The sequence below is a fragment of the Globicephala melas genome, chromosome 21 (assembly GCF_963455315.2).
Source record: "Globicephala melas chromosome 21, mGloMel1.2, whole genome shotgun sequence".
Taxonomy (NCBI): domain Eukaryota; kingdom Metazoa; phylum Chordata; class Mammalia; order Artiodactyla; family Delphinidae; genus Globicephala; species Globicephala melas.
Window position 1 is genome coordinate 4,708,858 of NC_083334.1, and position 20,118 is coordinate 4,728,975.

General features: G+C 38.7%; 1 protein-coding gene across 1 annotated transcript in view; it reads right to left on the reverse strand.

Annotated features, from left to right (window-relative positions):
• The window catches only part of NEIL3 (nei like DNA glycosylase 3), a 41,454-nt gene that overhangs the window by 4,812 nt on the left and 16,524 nt on the right, over positions 1-20,118 (reverse strand). Inside the window, exons 3-8 of the mRNA XM_030829907.2 lie at positions 19,983-20,117; positions 19,472-19,685; positions 16,648-16,722; positions 14,916-15,082; positions 4,972-5,141; positions 3,117-3,534 (exon numbers count right to left, since the gene is read on the reverse strand). Coding sequence (XP_030685767.2) covers positions 3,117-3,534; positions 4,972-5,141; positions 14,916-15,082; positions 16,648-16,722; positions 19,472-19,685; positions 19,983-20,117 — 1,179 coding nt within the window. The remainder of the gene's footprint in view (positions 1-3,116; positions 3,535-4,971; positions 5,142-14,915; positions 15,083-16,647; positions 16,723-19,471; positions 19,686-19,982; position 20,118) is intronic.

Consider the following 20,118-nt stretch of genomic DNA (forward strand, 5'->3'; position numbering starts at 1 on the left):
TTCTGGCTGTAGTTTGCTGAGGTAGAGGTCGTCATTAGAACCAAGAGTAGTGCTTAATGTATAATAGGTTCTTAATAAATACTTATTAATAAATAAACACAACATGTTCAATAAGCATTGTTCAAGTAACACTGAACAGAGATCAGATAAAAACTATTATCAAGAAGGAAGACATTACCAAGCACAGGTTTGTAATTTTTAAAACGGGTATTTTTTTCAGTGATCAATTTATCATGGTTTAACTTATTTTACAGATAGGGTGATTCATTATAATAAAAACACTGAACTGATCAGGCTCACTGAATGTAGATTTTGTAGCTCAGCAGTATTTCAAGGATCGTAACAAACAAACAGAGGTTAAATGACTCATCCTGGATGGTCCCAGGTGGTTCTGACATCCTTGGGGACTGAAAACACCAAAAGGTGAACCAGAAGCATGAACGAGAGGTGAGTGCTTCACTGGTGATTAGAGGTAGAATCTGGCAACCCTGATGGCGGCAGACCCGAGAAAACGTTAGTGATTTTCATTTCACTCATCTCACTCATCTACGTGAGCCTTTGCATCAGCTCAGGAAAAGCTTCAACCCAAAACACGTTATGCTTCTTTGAAGTGGTTATCACTGTGTTTTGTTCTGCGTTTACAATAGTTGGATCAAAGACTTAAAACTGTCTAACAGTCATTCTTAACTGCTTAAAAATTGGTTCAACGATCTAATTTATAATCCAGTAGCTGGATAAAATTCAAGTCTATCTAAAGACCAATCTGAAAATATGCCCCATCAACATGGCATGTATCATGTAGCGATGAGAGCAGTAATTAAGAGAACAAAAGGCAAATTAATTACCATACAATTATTAAAGAAACAATGAACTGGCTATAAATTCTCTGAGTGGACCACCTGCTTTAATCCTATTATGTTGTGAGCTTCTGCTCGGCATCTTGTCCACAAGATGAACACTGTAGCTGCCAGACAAGGAGAAAAATGAAATAAATGACAGTAATTTGCAATTTATTCCTTGTAAAGTAGCTGGGTGCAGAAGGGCTGCTGGGTGAATGTATTTCATCACTTGACATTTATTCTGCTAGTTGATGTTGATTGATTTTGGAGTCTCATTCCTGGGGTTCTTATATTCAACACATACGCACGCTGCAGTGTTTCTAAGTAAAGCTGTGTGCTGTGATTAATCATATGACCCTATTACTAATGGCTTATGAAGAAATCTTTAAAACTTAAGGTTACATTAATGTTTTTTTAAATCCATAATTCATTAGTTAAATTGTCTGAGATTTTCTACAAAGCACTAAGGAAATAAAAATATGCCAAGATACTTCATTTGAGTACAACAAAAGCCACAATATTTTTAAATGATCACATCTGCTTCTTTCCACTTAAGCTACACAACAGAAAAGGCTGTTCAAAAATGATTTTCCTACAGCATAGCCTCCCAACTCAGACACTCTTAACTAGCTCCTTCATGAACTTCCGTCATGACACATTAATTAGTGTTCAGTGAAAAGGTGGCGTACTGATCAAGTCAGTTAAAAGTTTGCCCGCCATAGCCTAACTCAAATGTCTATATTTTTTGAGTATTATGGACAAAAGTCAAACCAGTTATTATACATGATTATGAACAACAACGACAACAACAACAAAAAATCAGCCAAGGATAAACGATCAAGATTAACTGATAGTAAAATTAGAGTCAGTACAAGAAACTCGAGATTAAAGCACCTATTGACCAAAAAACATCTCAGAATTCTGTTATTAAAGTATTCCCAGAGGTTGGTCTAGGTTTGTGCAATGGTGGTCCTTTATCTCACTGCCCAAAGAATCTTTCCATCAGCAAAGACACAGCTCATCAGATGAAAGGCTGGAGATCAGAACGCCCCTGAGATTATTTTAGATCCCGTCCACAGCAACTCTTCCTCTCCTCATCCCCCGCTGGCAAGAAAAGGCACAGGGGAAGAAAACTCACCTTCACTCTGTTTAAAATACTCTTCCCTGGGCTTCCCTGATGGCGCAGTGGTTGAGAGTCCGCCTGCCGATGCAGGGGACACGGGTTCGTGCCCCGGTCTGGGAAGATACCACATGCCTCGGAGCGGCTGGGCCCGTGAGCCGTGGCCTCTGAGCCTGCGCGTCCGGAGCCTGTGGTCCGCAACGGGAGAGGCCACAACAGTGAGAGGCCCGCGTACCACAAAAAAAAAAAAAAAAAAAAAATACTCTTCCCTTCATTTAAAGGTGCTGGATATACAGTGTCCGCTTTCTGAAGGAAAAGAAAATTGTGGAGAGATCTCTCTCCCTGAGGAGCCATAATATCAGGTGTGAGAGGAGCCCCAGATAAAGAAATTAAACAAGGTTGGGGAAGAACATTTCCAGGATCTGCCAATAATCATTAAGGCACAAGGATGACATTGTTTATTAAAATGTCTCTGTCTCTGGTGACAGCAACTGGGGGGTCTTCTCCTGAACATGCAGCTGGTAGTCTCATAAAACATATCTGATCTGGTAGGGTTCATTAACTGGAATTACAACTTTTTAATTTCAGGTTCAAAAGTAGTACTCACGCTCTTTGAGCCTTTTTGGTTGAAACAAATACCACACTCCCTGCCCCCTGGCTGTTTGAAATACAGTCACTTTCTTTGGCAGAAATGTCACTAAAAATATCTCAGATCCCTCGCTTTAGAACAGAAGACATTTACTAAGTGTTATGAATGATAGTTTCCCTTCTAGAAGAACTATCTTTCATCGGAAGAAAAGCTTAAACAAAACTGCTAATAGTGGAGACTGCTAACCGGTAAGATTATGGGGGATTTAATCATTATTCTTTATACTTTCCAATATTTTCCAAACACTCTGTATTAAGCATGTATATGGTTACAGCCAGAAAAAAGCAAAACACAATTTTCTACAGATGGAGGAAATTCGGTTTTTCATTCCCTTCCTTTCTCTAATATTATAAGCTAGAGGAGGCAAGGGAGGCAAATTACTGTAATAGTCTTTCAGGTTTTGACTGACATTTCCAAGATCAATTCAGCTTCCTCAGCAATGGATGATCTTTCTGCATTCTTAAAACTTACGCAAATACCTTAAAGAGCAAGGTTAGAAGCACCATACCTGTTAGAAAATCCAGGGTTGCCACTTTTGAGATCCCGTGATGAGCAGTGGGTTGTTTTTAATCTTTTATATGCTGGACTAAATAATTTAGAGGGAGAGCAGACCATAGATGATATGTTTACTTTGTTAGATAGTTGAGTTCTATAGTTTGTTCTCTCCTTGGAGGGGTGCACTGTATCACTAAAGCAAACGTTAGTAGGAGGGTTTGGAAATTCCCCATCTAGTATCTGGTTTTGGCTTTCTTCTCTTTCCAAAGCACTGGATTTATTGCTGAAATCCGTCAAAACAAGGGTTGTAGTTCCAAATGCAGTTTTCCTGTTGATCTTCACTTCCGTCCTTGGTTTTCCAAAGCTATTACAAGGGTATTTCACTAAACTGTTAAAGGCGATAGGATTCTCTTCATTCTTGGGTACCGAATCTGGAAGGAGAGACCAGTAATTCTGCATTATTCCTATAAATACACTGACTGTTTGAAACATCTTTTCATTTGATTAAAACATTTAGTTCATTTATTACAGTGACCTCATGTATAGAACTAATAATACAAAGTTAGCTTGAGCAATTCAGAGTTAACCACCTTTAGATTAGGAAATAAAGTACCATATGAAGTGCAAAATTTCCAGGGACTCAGAGATGGGTTTAATAAAGATTTCTACTTGTTATGCTTTATGTTATGTTTAAGCATTTAAAGGTTACTGAGCTATCAATTTTGTTGCTATTAGACCAAATATTAAAGCAGTGTAAATAAGAGGTGACACCCCACAAAGCTTTCGATCAGCAGTTAGAGCCTATATCTAGATTATCAGGAATGTTTCTGTGAATGACAAGACCAAGTGAAAGCCCTATTAAAATTAAGTAAAGATGAATTACAAAGACTTACATTTATTAAATATGTTTCAAAAAAGCATCTTAGGATCTTGGAATCTGTAATTTATTCTAAAGTGCAGTTATCTGCCTTTCATACTCAGAAAAAAATAACAAGAAAATAATTAAGATGTGTAAAGGCATTTCAGAATGTCAGAATAAATGTGGAAACCTAAGACTGGGGTTTTCTGAGGGCTCTCTGTTGAACGATACTGCAGAGGGAGGGACAGAAATAGGAGACACAGTCCCTTCTGCTACTAGCAAAGGTGTATATGGGGTGATGCCTGCATTTCTGGCCCAGCGAACACAACACAACATGACAGCTCACACGATGGGGGGTCCAGAAGAATGAACTTTCTCCCCTAATTGAAGAAAGAAAGAACACTTTGAGAACACAGAAGAAGCTGCATCAGGGAGATGGCCCTTAATCACAGGTTTCCTCTGAGCTTCTACATCTTCTGTACGCACGAAATTGTGAGCTACGATGAGTTATTCTGAAGGATTTCAATGAAATCAGTACAATTGTCTGAGTAAAGATTTTAATAACAAGGGGTAGGAGGCCAAAGAAGAGAAAAAACTCAGCATTTTCCTATTCCACCTGCAATGATATTCTTACAGAAATCCTCCCTTTCAATTTATGAAACACTTGGACTGAATAACAAACTCAAAAGTTGCTGAAATCTGCATAAAACAAAGCTTTATTGAATAATTCATTAGAAACAGTAGAGAACAGATGTAATCATCTCAGTTTTTTGAGATACAACGGCACATACTCTTTTAGCACAAGCGTGTTTCCCCCGTTAAAAAAAAAAGTGCTCAACAGAATGTCAGCATCATTTACATGCAAAGGCTGGCAATTCCTTTAAACCTTTCAGAAAGAGAGCATTTTACTTCGTTATGAAATATCAAGACGGAACAAGACATGTACCTGACTTTGTATAATTAACCCTCTTTGAAATGGAAGGCACTCAGAATCAAAATTCAGTCTTACCCGTAGGCCTTGAAGTCAGGCAAGCATCACATGCTTCAGAAGACGGCTTATTTATTAGCGTACAGACCTCACATGTCCACTGCTCTTCAGACTTCCGGGCCACAGAGTCCATAAGATGACCCCCTCTGCTGGATGGCCAACTGACTGTAGTATTTCTAGCTGGCAGCCTGCTACAAGAGAACTTCTAAAGTTAATCATTAACACTTTCGTTATTGTCTTGTTCTTATACATTCTGGATATCTTAGAAACAATTACAGAACCATTAATACCCAAATGCTACATGTTTACTATTGCTTAGAAGTTCTCTCTCTCTCGGAATAAAATGTTTTTACTTGGGCCCTGCTGATTGCTTTTAAAGACAGAAATAACAAAAGTTTTAGAGTCAGAGTTGTGTGTGTGTGTGTGTGTGTGTGTGTTTTAAACTAACTAAAAATATTTGACATAACCACTAGGGAGCATTTCTCAACTAGTTTTTTGTTTTTGTTTTTTTTGCGGTACGCAGGCCTCTCACTGTTGTGGCCTCTCCCGTTGCAGAGCACAGGCTCCGGACGCGCAGGCTCAGCAGCCATGGCTCACGGGCCCAGCCGCTCCGTGGCATGTGGGATCTTCCCGGACCGGGGCGCGAACCCGTGTCCCCTGCATTGACAGGCGGACTCTCAACCACTGCACCACCAGGGAAGCCCTCAACTAGTTTTTTAAGTAAGTGGGACTCTTCCCAAAGCAAAACTAAAATATCTTTATTCAAATTAGGGAGGAAATGAGTCATGTAGAAATTAGAGCACTGAATGTAAGGTGAGAAAAGTTTTACATTTACTTCGTGTGCCACTGGAATTTCTCAATATCTGCTGGGCACTAAATCAACTGATCTATAATCTGTAACGATGGAATTCCTAAATGACTCCGTACTGTTACAGGAAATGCCTTTCTAAAGCTCTGATACAGTCCTGCTCTTTAGCACATGGCTCTGGGGCTACAGAGCACATCACGCGGTTTAGCAGCCAATGCAGTGTCATGGATTCCTTTCATGATTCCAAACATTAATACTGAAAAAAAGTTCTTTCAGTAAAGGCTTTGTACCTTACGTTTCAGAACATGAGTTCTTTGACTTTCAAAGGTAGCCTTGTCTTCTGTAACATTTTGCTCCTACGCATAATTATAACAGGTTTAAAATTCAGACTTGTCTGGTAAAATCACAAATAGCATAAGAAAATCTGAAAGTAAGACACATCTCATTATGGTTATTTTTATCTTTACTTACCTTGACTTTTAATGCCATTCAATATTTATCCCTGTAGATCAACTATACTTTAATAAAATAAATTTTTAAAAATATTTCTTATTCCTATGGAACACCAGACCTTCTATAGAATTTACTTCACCTAATCCCTGCCCTCTACTAACTTACTCTGAGGCAGCATCATACATTTATTCATAATTAAGTAAACACAATTTAAATAACCTTCGGATTTTCAATGTGCTCCAACTTTTAACCATTTTCATCTTCTATCCTATAAATTCCATTAACCATGAGGGGATATTTATTGTTACATAAAGAAGCTCTGGAAGCATTCTCTCCTTACTGCTCCGTTTCTTAATCGCCTACTAATAAATTCTTTCCAATCTCCAGTTGGACGTGTAACAGGAATTCCAACCTTAACCTGTCTGTAGTGGGCTGAATGATGGCTTCCTAAAGACAGTAGGTCACAAAAGCAGGAACCTGTAACTGTTACTTTATGAAGAGGATCTTTGCAGATGTAATTAAGGATCTTGACATGGCGAGATGATTCTGGATTATCAGGGTGATCTCTGAATGCAAACACAAGTATCCTTATGAGAGAGAGGCAGAGGGAGATATGATACACACAGAAGGGGAGAAGGTAACGTGACCACACAGGCAGAGACGTGAGGAGTCGTGTAGCCACAAATGAACACTGCCAGCCACCAGAAGCTTGAAAAGGCACGGAATGGATTCTCCCCTAGAGCCTCCAGGAGCACAGACCAGCCCACAGCTTGACTTTGGCCCGATGAAACCGATGCTGGGCTTCTGGCATCCAGAACCGTGAGAGAAGAAATTTCTGTTGCTTTAAGCTGTCAGGTTAGTGGCAACTTGTTATGGCAGCCATGGGAAACTAGTACAAATAAGTCAGGACCTCCTGCCCCCATCCGCAACTCTGCTAGTTTGTCACATCTCAGCAAATGGCATCACCATCACTCAGCTGATCAGGCCAGAAACGTGTGAGCCGTCCTTAACCCTTCTTACCCTCATAACTGGTCCACCAGCAAGTCCTGCAGGCTCTGCTGCAGAGGCAAATCTACTAGAAGCTCACGAAGCCTCCACGGCTTGCTGTGCTGTCCTCTGTGGATCGGAGTGGCAGGGTGCAGAGTGGGGGCAGTCACTCCAGCTGCACGGATGTTGAGGACACTGTCGCTGGTGTCAGTCCTGGGGCTCTCTCTGGGCAAGTCCCACGTGCTGCCAGCACCAGCTCATACCTGCTCGGCGCCCAGGGACGGTGTGCCGGCCTGGCACAGGGAGCAGGTGCACTGTCTATACTTCCAGGACAAGCGATTCTGCTCCATTCCTCTTAGGGGACGTCATGACCTGGGCTGCGAGTGCACTCAACACAGGCGCCGCCCACCACTGACCCACAGACAGCCTGGTAGAGGCGCAGGGCAGAGACAGCTGAGGGAGAGAGACCCAAAGGCTGGTGGTTCTCAGAGAAAGGTCCTTGGGCTCACAGCGCCAGCACCACGTGGGAACTCGGTAGTCAGAGTCCAGGCCTCTCCCCAGACCTGTGAATCGCACACTCGGGGTAAAGCCCAGCAATCCGTCCAAATTCTACTTCAGCTGAGTCAGTTGCCACAGTCTACTCTGATCCCTTAGTCAGGGAGCCACAGTACTTCCTGGAAGCCCCCCAGAATGTGTTTCTCCTGCTGAAACCAGAGAGAATCTGCTATCATGAGACTTGAAATGAAAGGGTGAAGCAGGAAGCAGCTTAGACCTGCCTGTATTCTTTCCACTTGTTCCATCTGTGGGCAGCCCAGGCAAGGTCACCTTTGGGAGTTCCAGTTCCTGAGATGTGGGTTTTTATAGTTTTTGCATTGATGCTATGAAATTACCCCAACATTTATTTTGGCTCCATAATCCATAAACTCCCATTTTAATTTAAGATAATTTGTATTGGGTATCTTTCACTGTAGTCAAAATTTGAGTCCTTTGTAAACTATGTTTTTAAACATGACAACTATGTAGTCAAACTCTTCCCCAAACAGGGCTATCCTGTCAAGATTAACCCACCACAGATTTTCTTCACGTCTCCCAAATGCCCTATAATTGCTCCATACCCCTGAAAAATCTCTGCCAGGTCAGCTCGGCCTTAAGAACTGGTTTGCAAACGACACTAAATTCTCATTAACTAGCAACCAACTCTCAACACATTTCCAAGCCAGATGGCTTCTAGAGACGTAAATACGTCTTCGTATAGGAACAAAACGCCCTCCTCTCCTGCAGCTCCCTGAGCGCACAGGGCGTTTCCCCATGCACCTTGTCAGGGGCTGTTTTCTCTCCCAGGAAATCCCTTTCCGGGCTCTTGTCTGTGATGAGTTCCTATTTCTTCCCACCCTAAGCTCAAACTTCACCTCCTCAGAGAGATTTCTTTGTTCTTCCCAGGTGGATTTCAAGGTTTCCTCATCCATACTATAGTTCCACTGCCATTAGCACAAATGTGCCCTTTTGCAGCATTTCCATCACGGGCTTCTCATGATCTATTGACTCCCCACGTTAGACCCTGAGCACTTCGAGTGACTCTATTCGCTGTTCTCTGTTTTCCCAGTACCTGGCATATAGCAGACCCTAAGAAAGAAAGTAAACAGTACAGAAATGAAAAAGTGAAACAGAAATTATAAAGACTCTAGTAAAAAACAAAGAAAAATGCAGTTTCCCCTTAAGGAAACAATACTCACACATGTAAATTATGCCAGCTAGTAATATAAAGGAGAGCCAACGATAACTGGTATAGGTATTCAAAGTGTGGTGTGATCAATGAAAACTGGAAAAGCTGGGGAGGACTTCGGGAAAAGGTGAAGTAAACTTTTAGTGACTGAGGGAACACAAGAATTTAGATCATTACTACTGGGCTTCTCATATTTCAATTTTATTTGAAATGACTTTAAAGTGAAAAAATTTAGTCAATATAAAAAGTGCTCAAATGCTTATCCAGAAAATGAACTGAATATACTTAATTACAGAAATCTCTAAGACTGGGGCCAATATTACTGGTTTTCAAATGTCTTATTTTGTATACACTTATTTTGCAATGAGTCTTGAGCTGGATGCCTAGACAGAACAGAACTAGGTCAGGAGGGAGGAGGGAATGCAGGGCCCAGGACATTTCCAGTACAGCATGGCCTCCCTAACTCGTAGTAACTCCCAAGTCTCTTTCAGGGAACCCTTGAGGCTTTGAATCCTAGTTTCAAAAACCCTTTGGAATTGACAATGATCTTATTTTTATGATAAATAACATGTTTACTTGATAATCTGGAAGAATTTTTTAAAAATTCAAAAGCTATCAATTCACAGAAAACAAATACATATGGAACATTAATCACTTATTCAGTAGACAAATATATATTGAATGTACTCTATCTTCCAGATCCAGTGTTATACACTTTTGGTCAAATAAATGTACACCTATAACATTAAAAATAAGAAACCCATAAATCTGTGTAATATAACATTATTTAAACATATTTCGGATCTCTATGATAGTAAAATGGGATGAGGAAGCTGAGAAAAAGGGGATATGGTGTGGTTTAGAGTAAAGTAATCAATAACGAAAGGTGATGAACAAAATGAAACACAGGAACAAGGAGAAAAAAAAAAAAAGATAGCTGCAAATATATTTATGAAGACATAATGGGGGTCTGGACCATGTCATCTCCAACCCGGGGCCCTGAGCTCTCCACAGACCAGATGGCACCTCCCTCCTCCTTTGTTCTTTGCTATATACTTTTTCAGTGAACTGATCTTGCTTTAATACTTCAACTAAGAACACGGGTAGTAACACTCAAGCCATCATCTCCCACCCACTTCCCACCCTATGTGGACTATCTAGTCCACATATCCAAAACTTAATTTATCTCTTCCATTCTACCCGTCTTTCCCACGTCTATAAAGTGAAAATTTCTGGTTTGGGGCCTGGAACTCTTTGCTTTATCCTCCATAGCAAACCTCTCACAATACTTGCTGGCATTAAAATTCTTTTAAAGTACCTATTTTTCTCTCCATTTCCAGTGTCTTGCCCTCAGGACTGGAAACCGTCTCTCGCCCATTACACTAAACAAGTTTCACGTCTGTTTCTTCAGTTCCCATCCTAATTATGCTATAATCAATTAAAAAGTCCTTCATCTACTGATTCAGGTAAGACATTAGCCATCTCCAGAACTACTACTGATTCCTACTAGTTGATCCCATCCTACCTGTAAAACTAACTTTTGCTATTTAACAAACTTGGAGACTTCGTTTGGCTCTGCCACTGTTATCACCAATGATTCAAGGTTTGTGGCAATGCTCCTTCTTTCCAAGTAAATAATGTCTATTTGCTCATTTATTTAGCCAAAATTCTTTTTTTTTTTTAACATCTTTATTGGAGTATAATTGCTTTACAAACTTGTGTTAGTTTCTGCTGTATAACAAAGTGAATCAGCTATACGCATACATATATCCCCATATCCCCTCCCTCTGGCATCTCCCTCCCACCCTCCCTATCTCACCCTTCTAGGTGGTCACAAAGCACCGAGCTGATCTCCCCGTGCTATGCGGCTGCTTCCGACTAGCCATCCATTTTACATTTGGTGCTGTATATATGTCAATGTTACTCTCTCACTTAGTCCCAGCTTACCCTTCCCCATTCCCATGTCAAGTCCATTCTCTACGTCTACATCTTTATTCCTGTCCTGACCCTAGGTTCATCAGAAGCTTTTTTTTTTTTAGATTCCATATATATGTGTTAGCATACAGTATTTGTTTTTCTTTTTCTGACTTACTTCACCCTGTATGACAGACTCTAGCTCCATCCACCTCACTACAAATAACTCCATTTCGTTTCTTTTTATGGCCAAGTAATATTCCATTGTATATATGTGCCACATCTTCTTTATCCATGCATCTGTTGATGGACATTTAGGTTACTTCCATGTCCTGGCTATTGTAAATAGAGCTGCAATGAACTTTGTGGTACATGACTCTTTTTTTTTTTTTTTTTTTTTTTTTTGTGGTATGCAGGCCTCTCACTGTTGTGGCGTCTCCCGTCGCGGAGCACAGGCTCCGAACGCGCAGGCTCAGCAGCCATGGCTCATGGGCCCAGCCGCTCCGCGGCATGTGGGATCTTCCCGGACTGGGGCACGAACCCGTGTCCCCTGCATCGGCAGGCAGACTCAACCACTGCGCCACCAGGGAAGCCCATGACTCTTTTTGATTATGATTTTCTCAGGGTATATGCCCAGTAGTGGGATTGCTGGGTCATATGGTAGTTCTACTTTTAGATAAGGAACCTCCATACCGTTCTCCATAGTGGCTGTATGAATTTACATTCCCACCAACAGTGCAAGAGGGCTTCCTTTTCTCAACACCGTCTACAGCATTTATGGTTTGTAGATGTTTTGATTATGGCCATTCTGACTGGTGTGAGGTGATACCTCATTGTAGTTTTGATTTGCATCTAATGATTAGCGATGCTGAGCATCTTTTCATGTATTTGTTGGCAATCTGTATATCTTCTTTGAAGAAATGTCTATGTAGGTCTTCTGCCCATTATTGGATTGGGTTGTTTGTTTTTTTGATATGGAGCTGCATGAGCTGCTTGTATATTTGGGAGATTAATCCTTTGTCTGCTACTTCGTTTGCACATATTTTCTCTCATTCTGAGGGTTGCCTTTTCATCTTGTTTATGATTTCCTTTGATGTGCAAAAGCTTTTAAGTTTCATTGGGTCCCATTTGTTTATTTTTATTTCCATTTCTCTAGGAGGTGGGTCAAAAAGGATCTTGCTATGATGTTATAGACTGTTCTACCTATGTTTTCCTCTAAGAGTTTTATAGTGTCTGGCCTTACATTTAGGTCTTTAATCCATTTTGAGTTTATTTTTGTGTATGATGTTAGGGAGTGTTCTAATTTAATTCTTTTACATGTAGCTGTCCAGTTTTCCCAGCACCACTTATTGAAGAGGCTGTCTTTTCTCCATTGTATATTCTTGCCTCCTTTATCAAACATAAGGTGACGATACGTGCGTGGGTTTACCTCTGGGCTTTCTATCCTGTTCCATTGATCTATATTTCTGTTTTTGTGCCAGTACCATACTGTCTTGATTACTGTAACTTTGTAGTATAGTCTGAAGTCAGGGAGCCTGATTCCTCCATCTCTGTTTTTCTTTCTCAAGATTGCTTTGGCTATTCGGGGTCTTTCGTGTTTCCATGCAAATTGTGAAATTTTTTGTTCTAGTTCTGTGAAAAATGCCACTGGTAGTTTGACAGGGGGTGCATTGAATCAGTAGATTGCTTTGGGTAGTATAGTCATTTTCACAATGCTGATTCTTCCAATCCAAGAACATGGTATATCTTTCCATCTGTTTGTATCATCTTTAATTTCTTTCGTCAGTGTCTTATAGATTTCTGCATATAGGTCTTTTGTCTCCTTAGGTAGGTTTATTCCTAGGTATTTTATTCTTTTTGTTGCAGTGGTAAATGGGAGTGTTTCCTTAATTTCTCTTTCAGATTTTTCATCATTAGTGTATAGGAATGCAAGAGATTTCTGTGCATTAATTTTGTATCCTGCTACTCTACCAAATTCATTGATTAGCTCTAACAGTTTGTATGTTATTTGCTGCTTTTCCCTTGCTGCTTTCAATATTTTTTCTTCGAATTTAATTTTTGATAGTTTCATTAATATGTGTCTTGGTGTGTTTCTCTTTGCGTTTATCCTGTATGGTACTCTCTGTGTTTCCTGGACTTGATTGACTATTTCCTTTCTCATGTTAGGGAAGTTTTTGACTGTAATCTCTTCAAATATTTTCTCAGCCCCCCTTTTTTCTCTTCTTCTTCTGGGACCGCTATAATTTGAACATTGGTGCGTTTAGTGTTGTCCCAGAGGTCTCTGAGACTGTCCTGAATTCTTTTCATTATGTTTTCTTTTCTGCTTTCTGGCAGTTATTTCCACCGTTTTATCTTCCAGCTCATTTATCTGTTCTTCTGCCTCAGTTATTCTGCTATTGGTTCCTTCTAGAGTATTTTTGATTTCAGTAAGTGTGTTGTTCATCACTGTTTGTTTGCTCTTTATTTCTTCTAGATCCTCGGTAATTGTTTCTTGTAATTTCTCCAATTTGTTTCCCAGATTTCGGATCATCTTTACTAGCATTACTCTGAACTCTTTTTCAGATAGGTTGCCTATTTCGTCTTCACTTATTTGGTCTTGTAGGTTTTTACCTTGCTCCTTCATCTGTAACATATTTTTCTGTGGTTTCATCTTTTTTTTTGGTTTGTTTCCTCTTTTTGATAGGTGGTGCTGTATTCCTGTCTTACTGGTTGTTTGGCCTGAGACGTCCAGCATTGGAGTTTGCAGGCAGTTGGACAGATCCAGGTCTTGGTGCTGAGATGAGGACCTCCGGGAGGCCGTACTCTGATTAATATTCCCTGGGGTCTGAGGTTCTCTGTTAGTCCAGTGGTTTGGACTCAGAGCTTCCACCACAGCAGCTTGGTCCCGACCTCTGGCCTGAGAACCAACATCTCACAAGCTTCATGGTGTGGTTAAAAAAAAAAAAAGAAAGAAAAAAAGGAGCAGTACAATATCAAAGAATAAAAAACAAAATAAAATTAGAATGATAAAAAATACATTAAGAGAAATAAAAGTATAATTGAAACAACTGGTCGCTGGGGATTCCTCCCGTCCCCTTAGGTGTCTGTGGTCTCCCACCAGTGCCTGGTAGGTGCCCTAGCTGTGAGGAGACAGAAATTCCGCATCCTCATAGTACGCCCTCTTGACCCCGTCCCCCTATCTCTTTAAAATAAACTTCAAGTTACACTTTTTCCATGAGATTTTCCCAACCTTTTGTATACCTATAAACTTCTAACATCCCCCAAACTTTTGTAGCACTTTATGTGCTTCATGTCTGTACTGATTATTTTGGCTTGTAATCACATATAGTTCAGCTCCTTTATACCGTTAATATTTCAGCCAGCCTTCCCCAAAGAGACCTACAGCCTCTTACCAGGGTAAGTACACTGTGGAAAAGGAAACTGTCAAAGCTTTGAGGACTTCTGGACATTAGTTCTGAACTGACACTAATTCCAGGAGACCCAAAAGTGCCACTGTGCTCTGCCAGTCAGAGTAGGGGCTTGTGGAGGTCAGGTGATCAATGGGATTTTAGTTCAAGTTCATCCCACAGTGGGTCCCTGAGCCCATCCTGTGGTTACTTTCCCAGCTCTGGAATGCAGAGTGGGAACAGACTTACTCAGCCACTGGCTGAATCACCACACATGTGTTTAGTAAGTAGTCGGTTATTTCACCAAGAAGACTGCAATTTTGTAAAGAGAGCTTGCTAATGTTTTATAATATTATTTCAAAAGCAAGAACTTTGGAAAATACTTGCATTTTCCCAATTATTGACAAAACTACACCTCCTGGTAATCACTTTACAAATGAGATGAAAGTCAAAGCCTGGATATTAACATCAAAGTTAGAGATTTTCTACTGAATTCAGAAGAGGCTCGTAGGTCATCTTCAGCTCATTCTGGTTTTTGGATGATATTATTTACTATTTCCTTCCAAGTGTTCAAATACTTGTGAGTTATGTTCTGTTCTTAATAGCCTGATAGCTATTCAACTATGTTCTCTTATTAATAGCGTTTTTATTAGAGAATTAGGGCAAACAGTAAACTTTAAATTAGATTTCTCACCATATGTCGACATGTTGAGCATTTTCCTTCTGACACTGAGGACAGAAATATGTCATTCTCTTATTCTCCCCTAAGCGACACACAGTTATTTTGCAGCAGCACTGACCACAATTAGGACGCTTGTAAACCTTATAGTGGTTAGAGACAGCAGATCCTGCTTTGTGGCACTAAAAACAAACAAACAAACATTACAATGTTATCTACAAAATAGTATTGAAAGATATATTCTTGAAAGTCATTTCTAAAAATAATTTGTTAAAAATGTACATATGTTTATACATATGTCCTCATAATCTTTTCTTTCATTTGAGAAAAAGATATTGACAAGATTCAGCAACATTTGTCAAATAAGATTTGTGTGAAATAATTAAGTCATTATTGTATAACTTATTAGTATTCAAAATTGTTCTTTGCATGGCTTTACCCTCCTATCTAAATGGGATATAAAAGTTCTATAATTTAAAATGTCTTTCATGCCTTTAAGGTTTTTATAATTAAACATAATTATGTGGTTATAAGAAAAAGACTAGATTAGCTTTAAATCTGATTATTTTTAGAACACCGAAGCTGCTCACTTTGTTTCAACAGTCAAAAAATTTATTCCTAGGGAGAAATATTTAACAAGATCATCTTCTTTGTTGACCTGAAAAGGGACAGTTTTTTTGTTTTTAATCTTACAGACTCACTGAAAAAGAAAAATTTAAATGCCATCTTAGCAGCGAACATGTTCTGTTTTGGCATAAGTTCTGATACTCTCTGTCACAGTTTTATTCTACTCACATACAGTTAAAGCTCCTACAAAGAGAATGTTAGGGATTTACATCAGCAGTGTGAAAATTTAAAAGCCCAGAAATATGGTGGATCATATTAGAAGCTGAAAATTACAGGAACAACTCATAGTAATTTAAGCAAAGTACTGAAATGCCCATCTTAATCTGAGCAGAAAATGGGTAGGTATCTGTAATCATCTTTCCCTAGAAGAATAAGTGAGCATATGTAATACTAAAATAGCCATCGATACTCAGGACAGGTATGTAAAGCAAGAGGCTCATTAACACTTCAGGCCAATTAATGAAGAAGCCTACAATACCTGACTTTCTAACAGTAGTAAAAACAAACATTTTGAATACAGGAAATGGACTGTAGAGAAAAAAAGACATATTTATGATACTTCGTTTAAAGGCAAAATGTGTTTACTTAACTCTATATATGCATATATATGTATATATACAACTTACAAAATTTACAGTTTAGTGAGGACTTATTCTCAAAACAGTCTCTGTGGTAGATACAGAAGTATTATTATCCCGTTTTACAGATAAAGAAACTAAATCTAAATTAAGTTACCTAAATAACATTAACCACACTGATAGGTAAGTGGCAAAATCTGATTGAACTGAAGTCTATATTTATCCCAAAGTACTGAATCTCTCTCTAGGCTACCTATATGTTACTTTTATATATCCAAAATTAGAACAAGAGTCTAAGTAAGTAAAATGCTAACATAGCTGTCCCCCAACTTAGTGTAAAGATAATTTAATATAATTAGAGTTAGACAAGTTTGGACCGACCTGTGACCTAATTTCAAGGTGTTAATTATGCCCATAACATGTCACTCTCCCCTATTGCACCTCTATGCTCTTACCACTAGATGGCTACACACAGCCTTGACATTTCTGGTGCAAAGGGAAATAACTGACATTTTACATAGTTGAAGATTTTTTGCTCTTACCCTGTAAAAAAGAAGGCTGAAATCACGTATCATTTTCACAAGGTGATGTGTCTGTTCATCTGTTAACTGACAAACCTTAAAATAGAAAAACAACTCAGGAGAGTTTCATAATTTGTTCATTATTGTAGAAAAACAATACCACTTGCCAGTTCTACCTAAGAGAACTTGAAATAGATTTGAAACATATGCATCTCTTCTAAAACTCATATATCTATTCCGTGTTATTAACAGTGTATATTTTTAAGTGATGGTACTACAGATAAAAAATACCATCCATTCTCGAACTTATTTACAAAACAGAAATAGACCCACAGACATAGAAAACAACTTATGGTTACCAAAGGGGCTAGCCGGGGGTGGGGTGGGAGATAAATTAGGACTTTGGGATTAATGGATACACACGACTACACAGAAAATAGATAAACAACAAGGACCTAACTGTATAGCATGGGGAACTATACTCAGTATCTTTATTTTTTTTTAAGATTTATATTTTTTTGTTGTGGACCATTTTTATAGTCTTCATTGAATTTTTTACAATATTGCTTCTGTTTGATGTTTTGGTTTTTTTGGCCACGAGGCATGTGGGATCTTAGCTCCCTGACCAGGGATCGAACCCGCACCCCCTGCATTGGAAGGCAAAGTCTTAACCACTGGACCGCCAGGGAAGTCCCCTCAGTATCTTTTAATAACATATAATGGAAAAGATTCGGAAAAAGAATACATATATGTATATAACTGAATCACTCTGCTGTACAGTTGAAACTAACACAACACTGCCAATTAACTATACCTCAATTTTAGAAAAATTCAAAAAAGAAAAATACCATCTTATAAACTTTAATTCTAAATTCAAATATTTATTGAATACCTATTCTGTACTGGACATCTTCAAAGTCCCAGCATTGCCTATCAGCCACCTTGAAAAGTCTTGCAGGAGAAAAAAGGAAGGAAAAAAAAAAAAAAAGACCAGAAAGAAGGGACAAACAGGTACAGGAGTAGATGTTCTCCAAGGTCACTATCAAGCTTTAAAAAGATATGAATTTATAGACATGCTTTAATATTAAAGTACATGTTAACACATGGAAGAACGCAGAAACAGACCTTGCTGAAGAATTTTTTTGTGACACAGCCTAGCATAAACCTCAGGGTCACCCTTTGCAGAATTCATTATCATTTGGCACATGTAGTTTCAATAGTAATTCCAGAAGAAATTCTAAAGACTCACCTTTGTTGTGTGTATATGAATACATATGTATATCTTTATACAACAGAAACAAATTTATCAGTGCCTCTAAAATCTAAAACCATCTAATCAACATAATCCTTCTAAAAGTATTTTTTCATTTACTTAAAGTTTAAAACATATGTACTTCTCAAATTCATTTATTTCTTACCACATCTTACTTACTACGTTCAGTCACATCTTAAAAGGCTAGATTATACTTTTTCAATCATTGTGCGTGTGCTTTTAGGGGGCTAATAGCTAAGCTTCAGAAAGATTAATTTTTAACCCCCTCACGCATTACGGCCGGCTGGACGTACTGATAAAAAGTAAATTGTCAGTTTATCAAAGGTAACAACAATGTTCTGGTTAACAACACTCTGGGTACTTTTTTCAAAAACATTTTCCATAGAGTTCTAGATGATTTTAAAAAGTTCATAAGCTCATTAGTGTTAAAATTCCGTCTCATTATTCCCATATTACAGAAATTTGACAAGCAGGTTCCAAGTGTCAAAAAACAGAACCAAATCTACAACAATTATTAACTGGTTTCTTTGAAAACTTATTTCCTACTGATCTGAATTTTATAAAAACTCTCTGGGAAGCAATTACACAAAATAAACAGGTACCTTTGGAATCACGTAAAAGATGGTTTAGTTAATAGACACTATTTGGGTCTGGATAAAAGCCCTAATGTAGCTTTCTTCCCTGGAAACTAAAATATATGTATCCTTCCACCTGGTTTTGAGTTCTAACCGCTCTGACCTTCTTACAACTTGGTCCTATTAATCACCGTTCCTTTTTTTTACAATTTTAACCTCTCCCTCTCGGCCAGTTTGGTTTTTCTTCCCAACATATAAATAAGTTCATGTCACTCCAGTTGAAGAACAAGAAAAAAAAAACCCTAAAAATCCAGTTCTTGTCCCAACTTCTCCATCCAGCAGTCTAATATTTTCCCTTTGTTCCAATCTAAGCTATTTTAACAATCACTCTAAGTTTTGTTTCATTTTCTCACCAATCACTTATTCCTTATTCTCTGCTACCTGACTTCCATTCTTACCATTCCACCAAAACAGCATTTTCTAATGTCATGAACAGGTACAAACAGGAATATATGAGTGTGTGTAGAGTGTGAATTTAATATGCCAGATAGTAAAAGAAAGTTGTGAGCTTCGCTCTTTCATACATTCAACAAATATTTCTTTAATGCCTTCCAAATGCCAGACACTGTATTCTAGATACTTGGATACATCAACGAACCAAACAGACACCTTCCTCCTAAGGGACTGTGTTCTAGCAGAAGTCAGATCCTAAACAATGTATATAACAAGTAAGTATCAGGTGATCAGTGGTGTGGAGAAAAATAAAAAGCAAGCAAGTTATGGAAGCCAGGGAGGAAGAAGTGGGTGGCAGGGATGCACACAGCAATTTTTAAAAGAGAGGCCAGGGTTGGCCTCACGGAGAAGCTGGCGTGAGCGAAGACCCCGGCAGTCTGTCTGGGGAGAATGTGTTACTGCCATGCCGATTTAAGTGTTCCACGTTGGTCCCTTCAAAGTATTTAAAAATATAGAAATCATTTAAAAACTACTTAACACCTACTTTAACAGCGGGATGGAGACCACTGTCAAAGAGAGCTTCATTTTTGATGATGTTTCCCACGCCGGGTAACACTTTCTGATCCATTAACACGTCACATAGCATCCGTCCTCTCTGCTTTTTCACTTCACTTTCTGCTCTTGGGAAACTAAAGTTAGGTGAACATACATCTAATTCTTCCATCATTCTTATTCTCTGTTGGCTTTCTGCTGAGTTTCTATAGAAAGGAATAGAAAACACATTAATCATGTGCCTGGTTACAATTCACAAAGTGTCATTTAAAATGATCTTTGATATAAACATAAACACTTTATGTTAACCAGCTTATAAGAGTTACATAGCCAAACAATGACGACCCTAACAAAACATGTTATTTGAAGAATCTTTTAAAATGACGTTTTATCAGTTATAAACTACTTTTAAAATTTTTGTTTATTTATGACATTCCCAAACCCAACTGCAGGGCCAACTTTGCAGTTTTGCAGCTGAAGCAATTTTTAATTCAATCTTTTACCTGATTTCTACTGATGAGTCAAAGAAACAAATCAGATCTTTGGTGAGCTGTACTTCAAAAACAGGAGGAAGTCCATTTTTATTTTTAGACTTAACTGGATTAATCACGAGGAAGCCTTTCATTCCAAAATGAATCC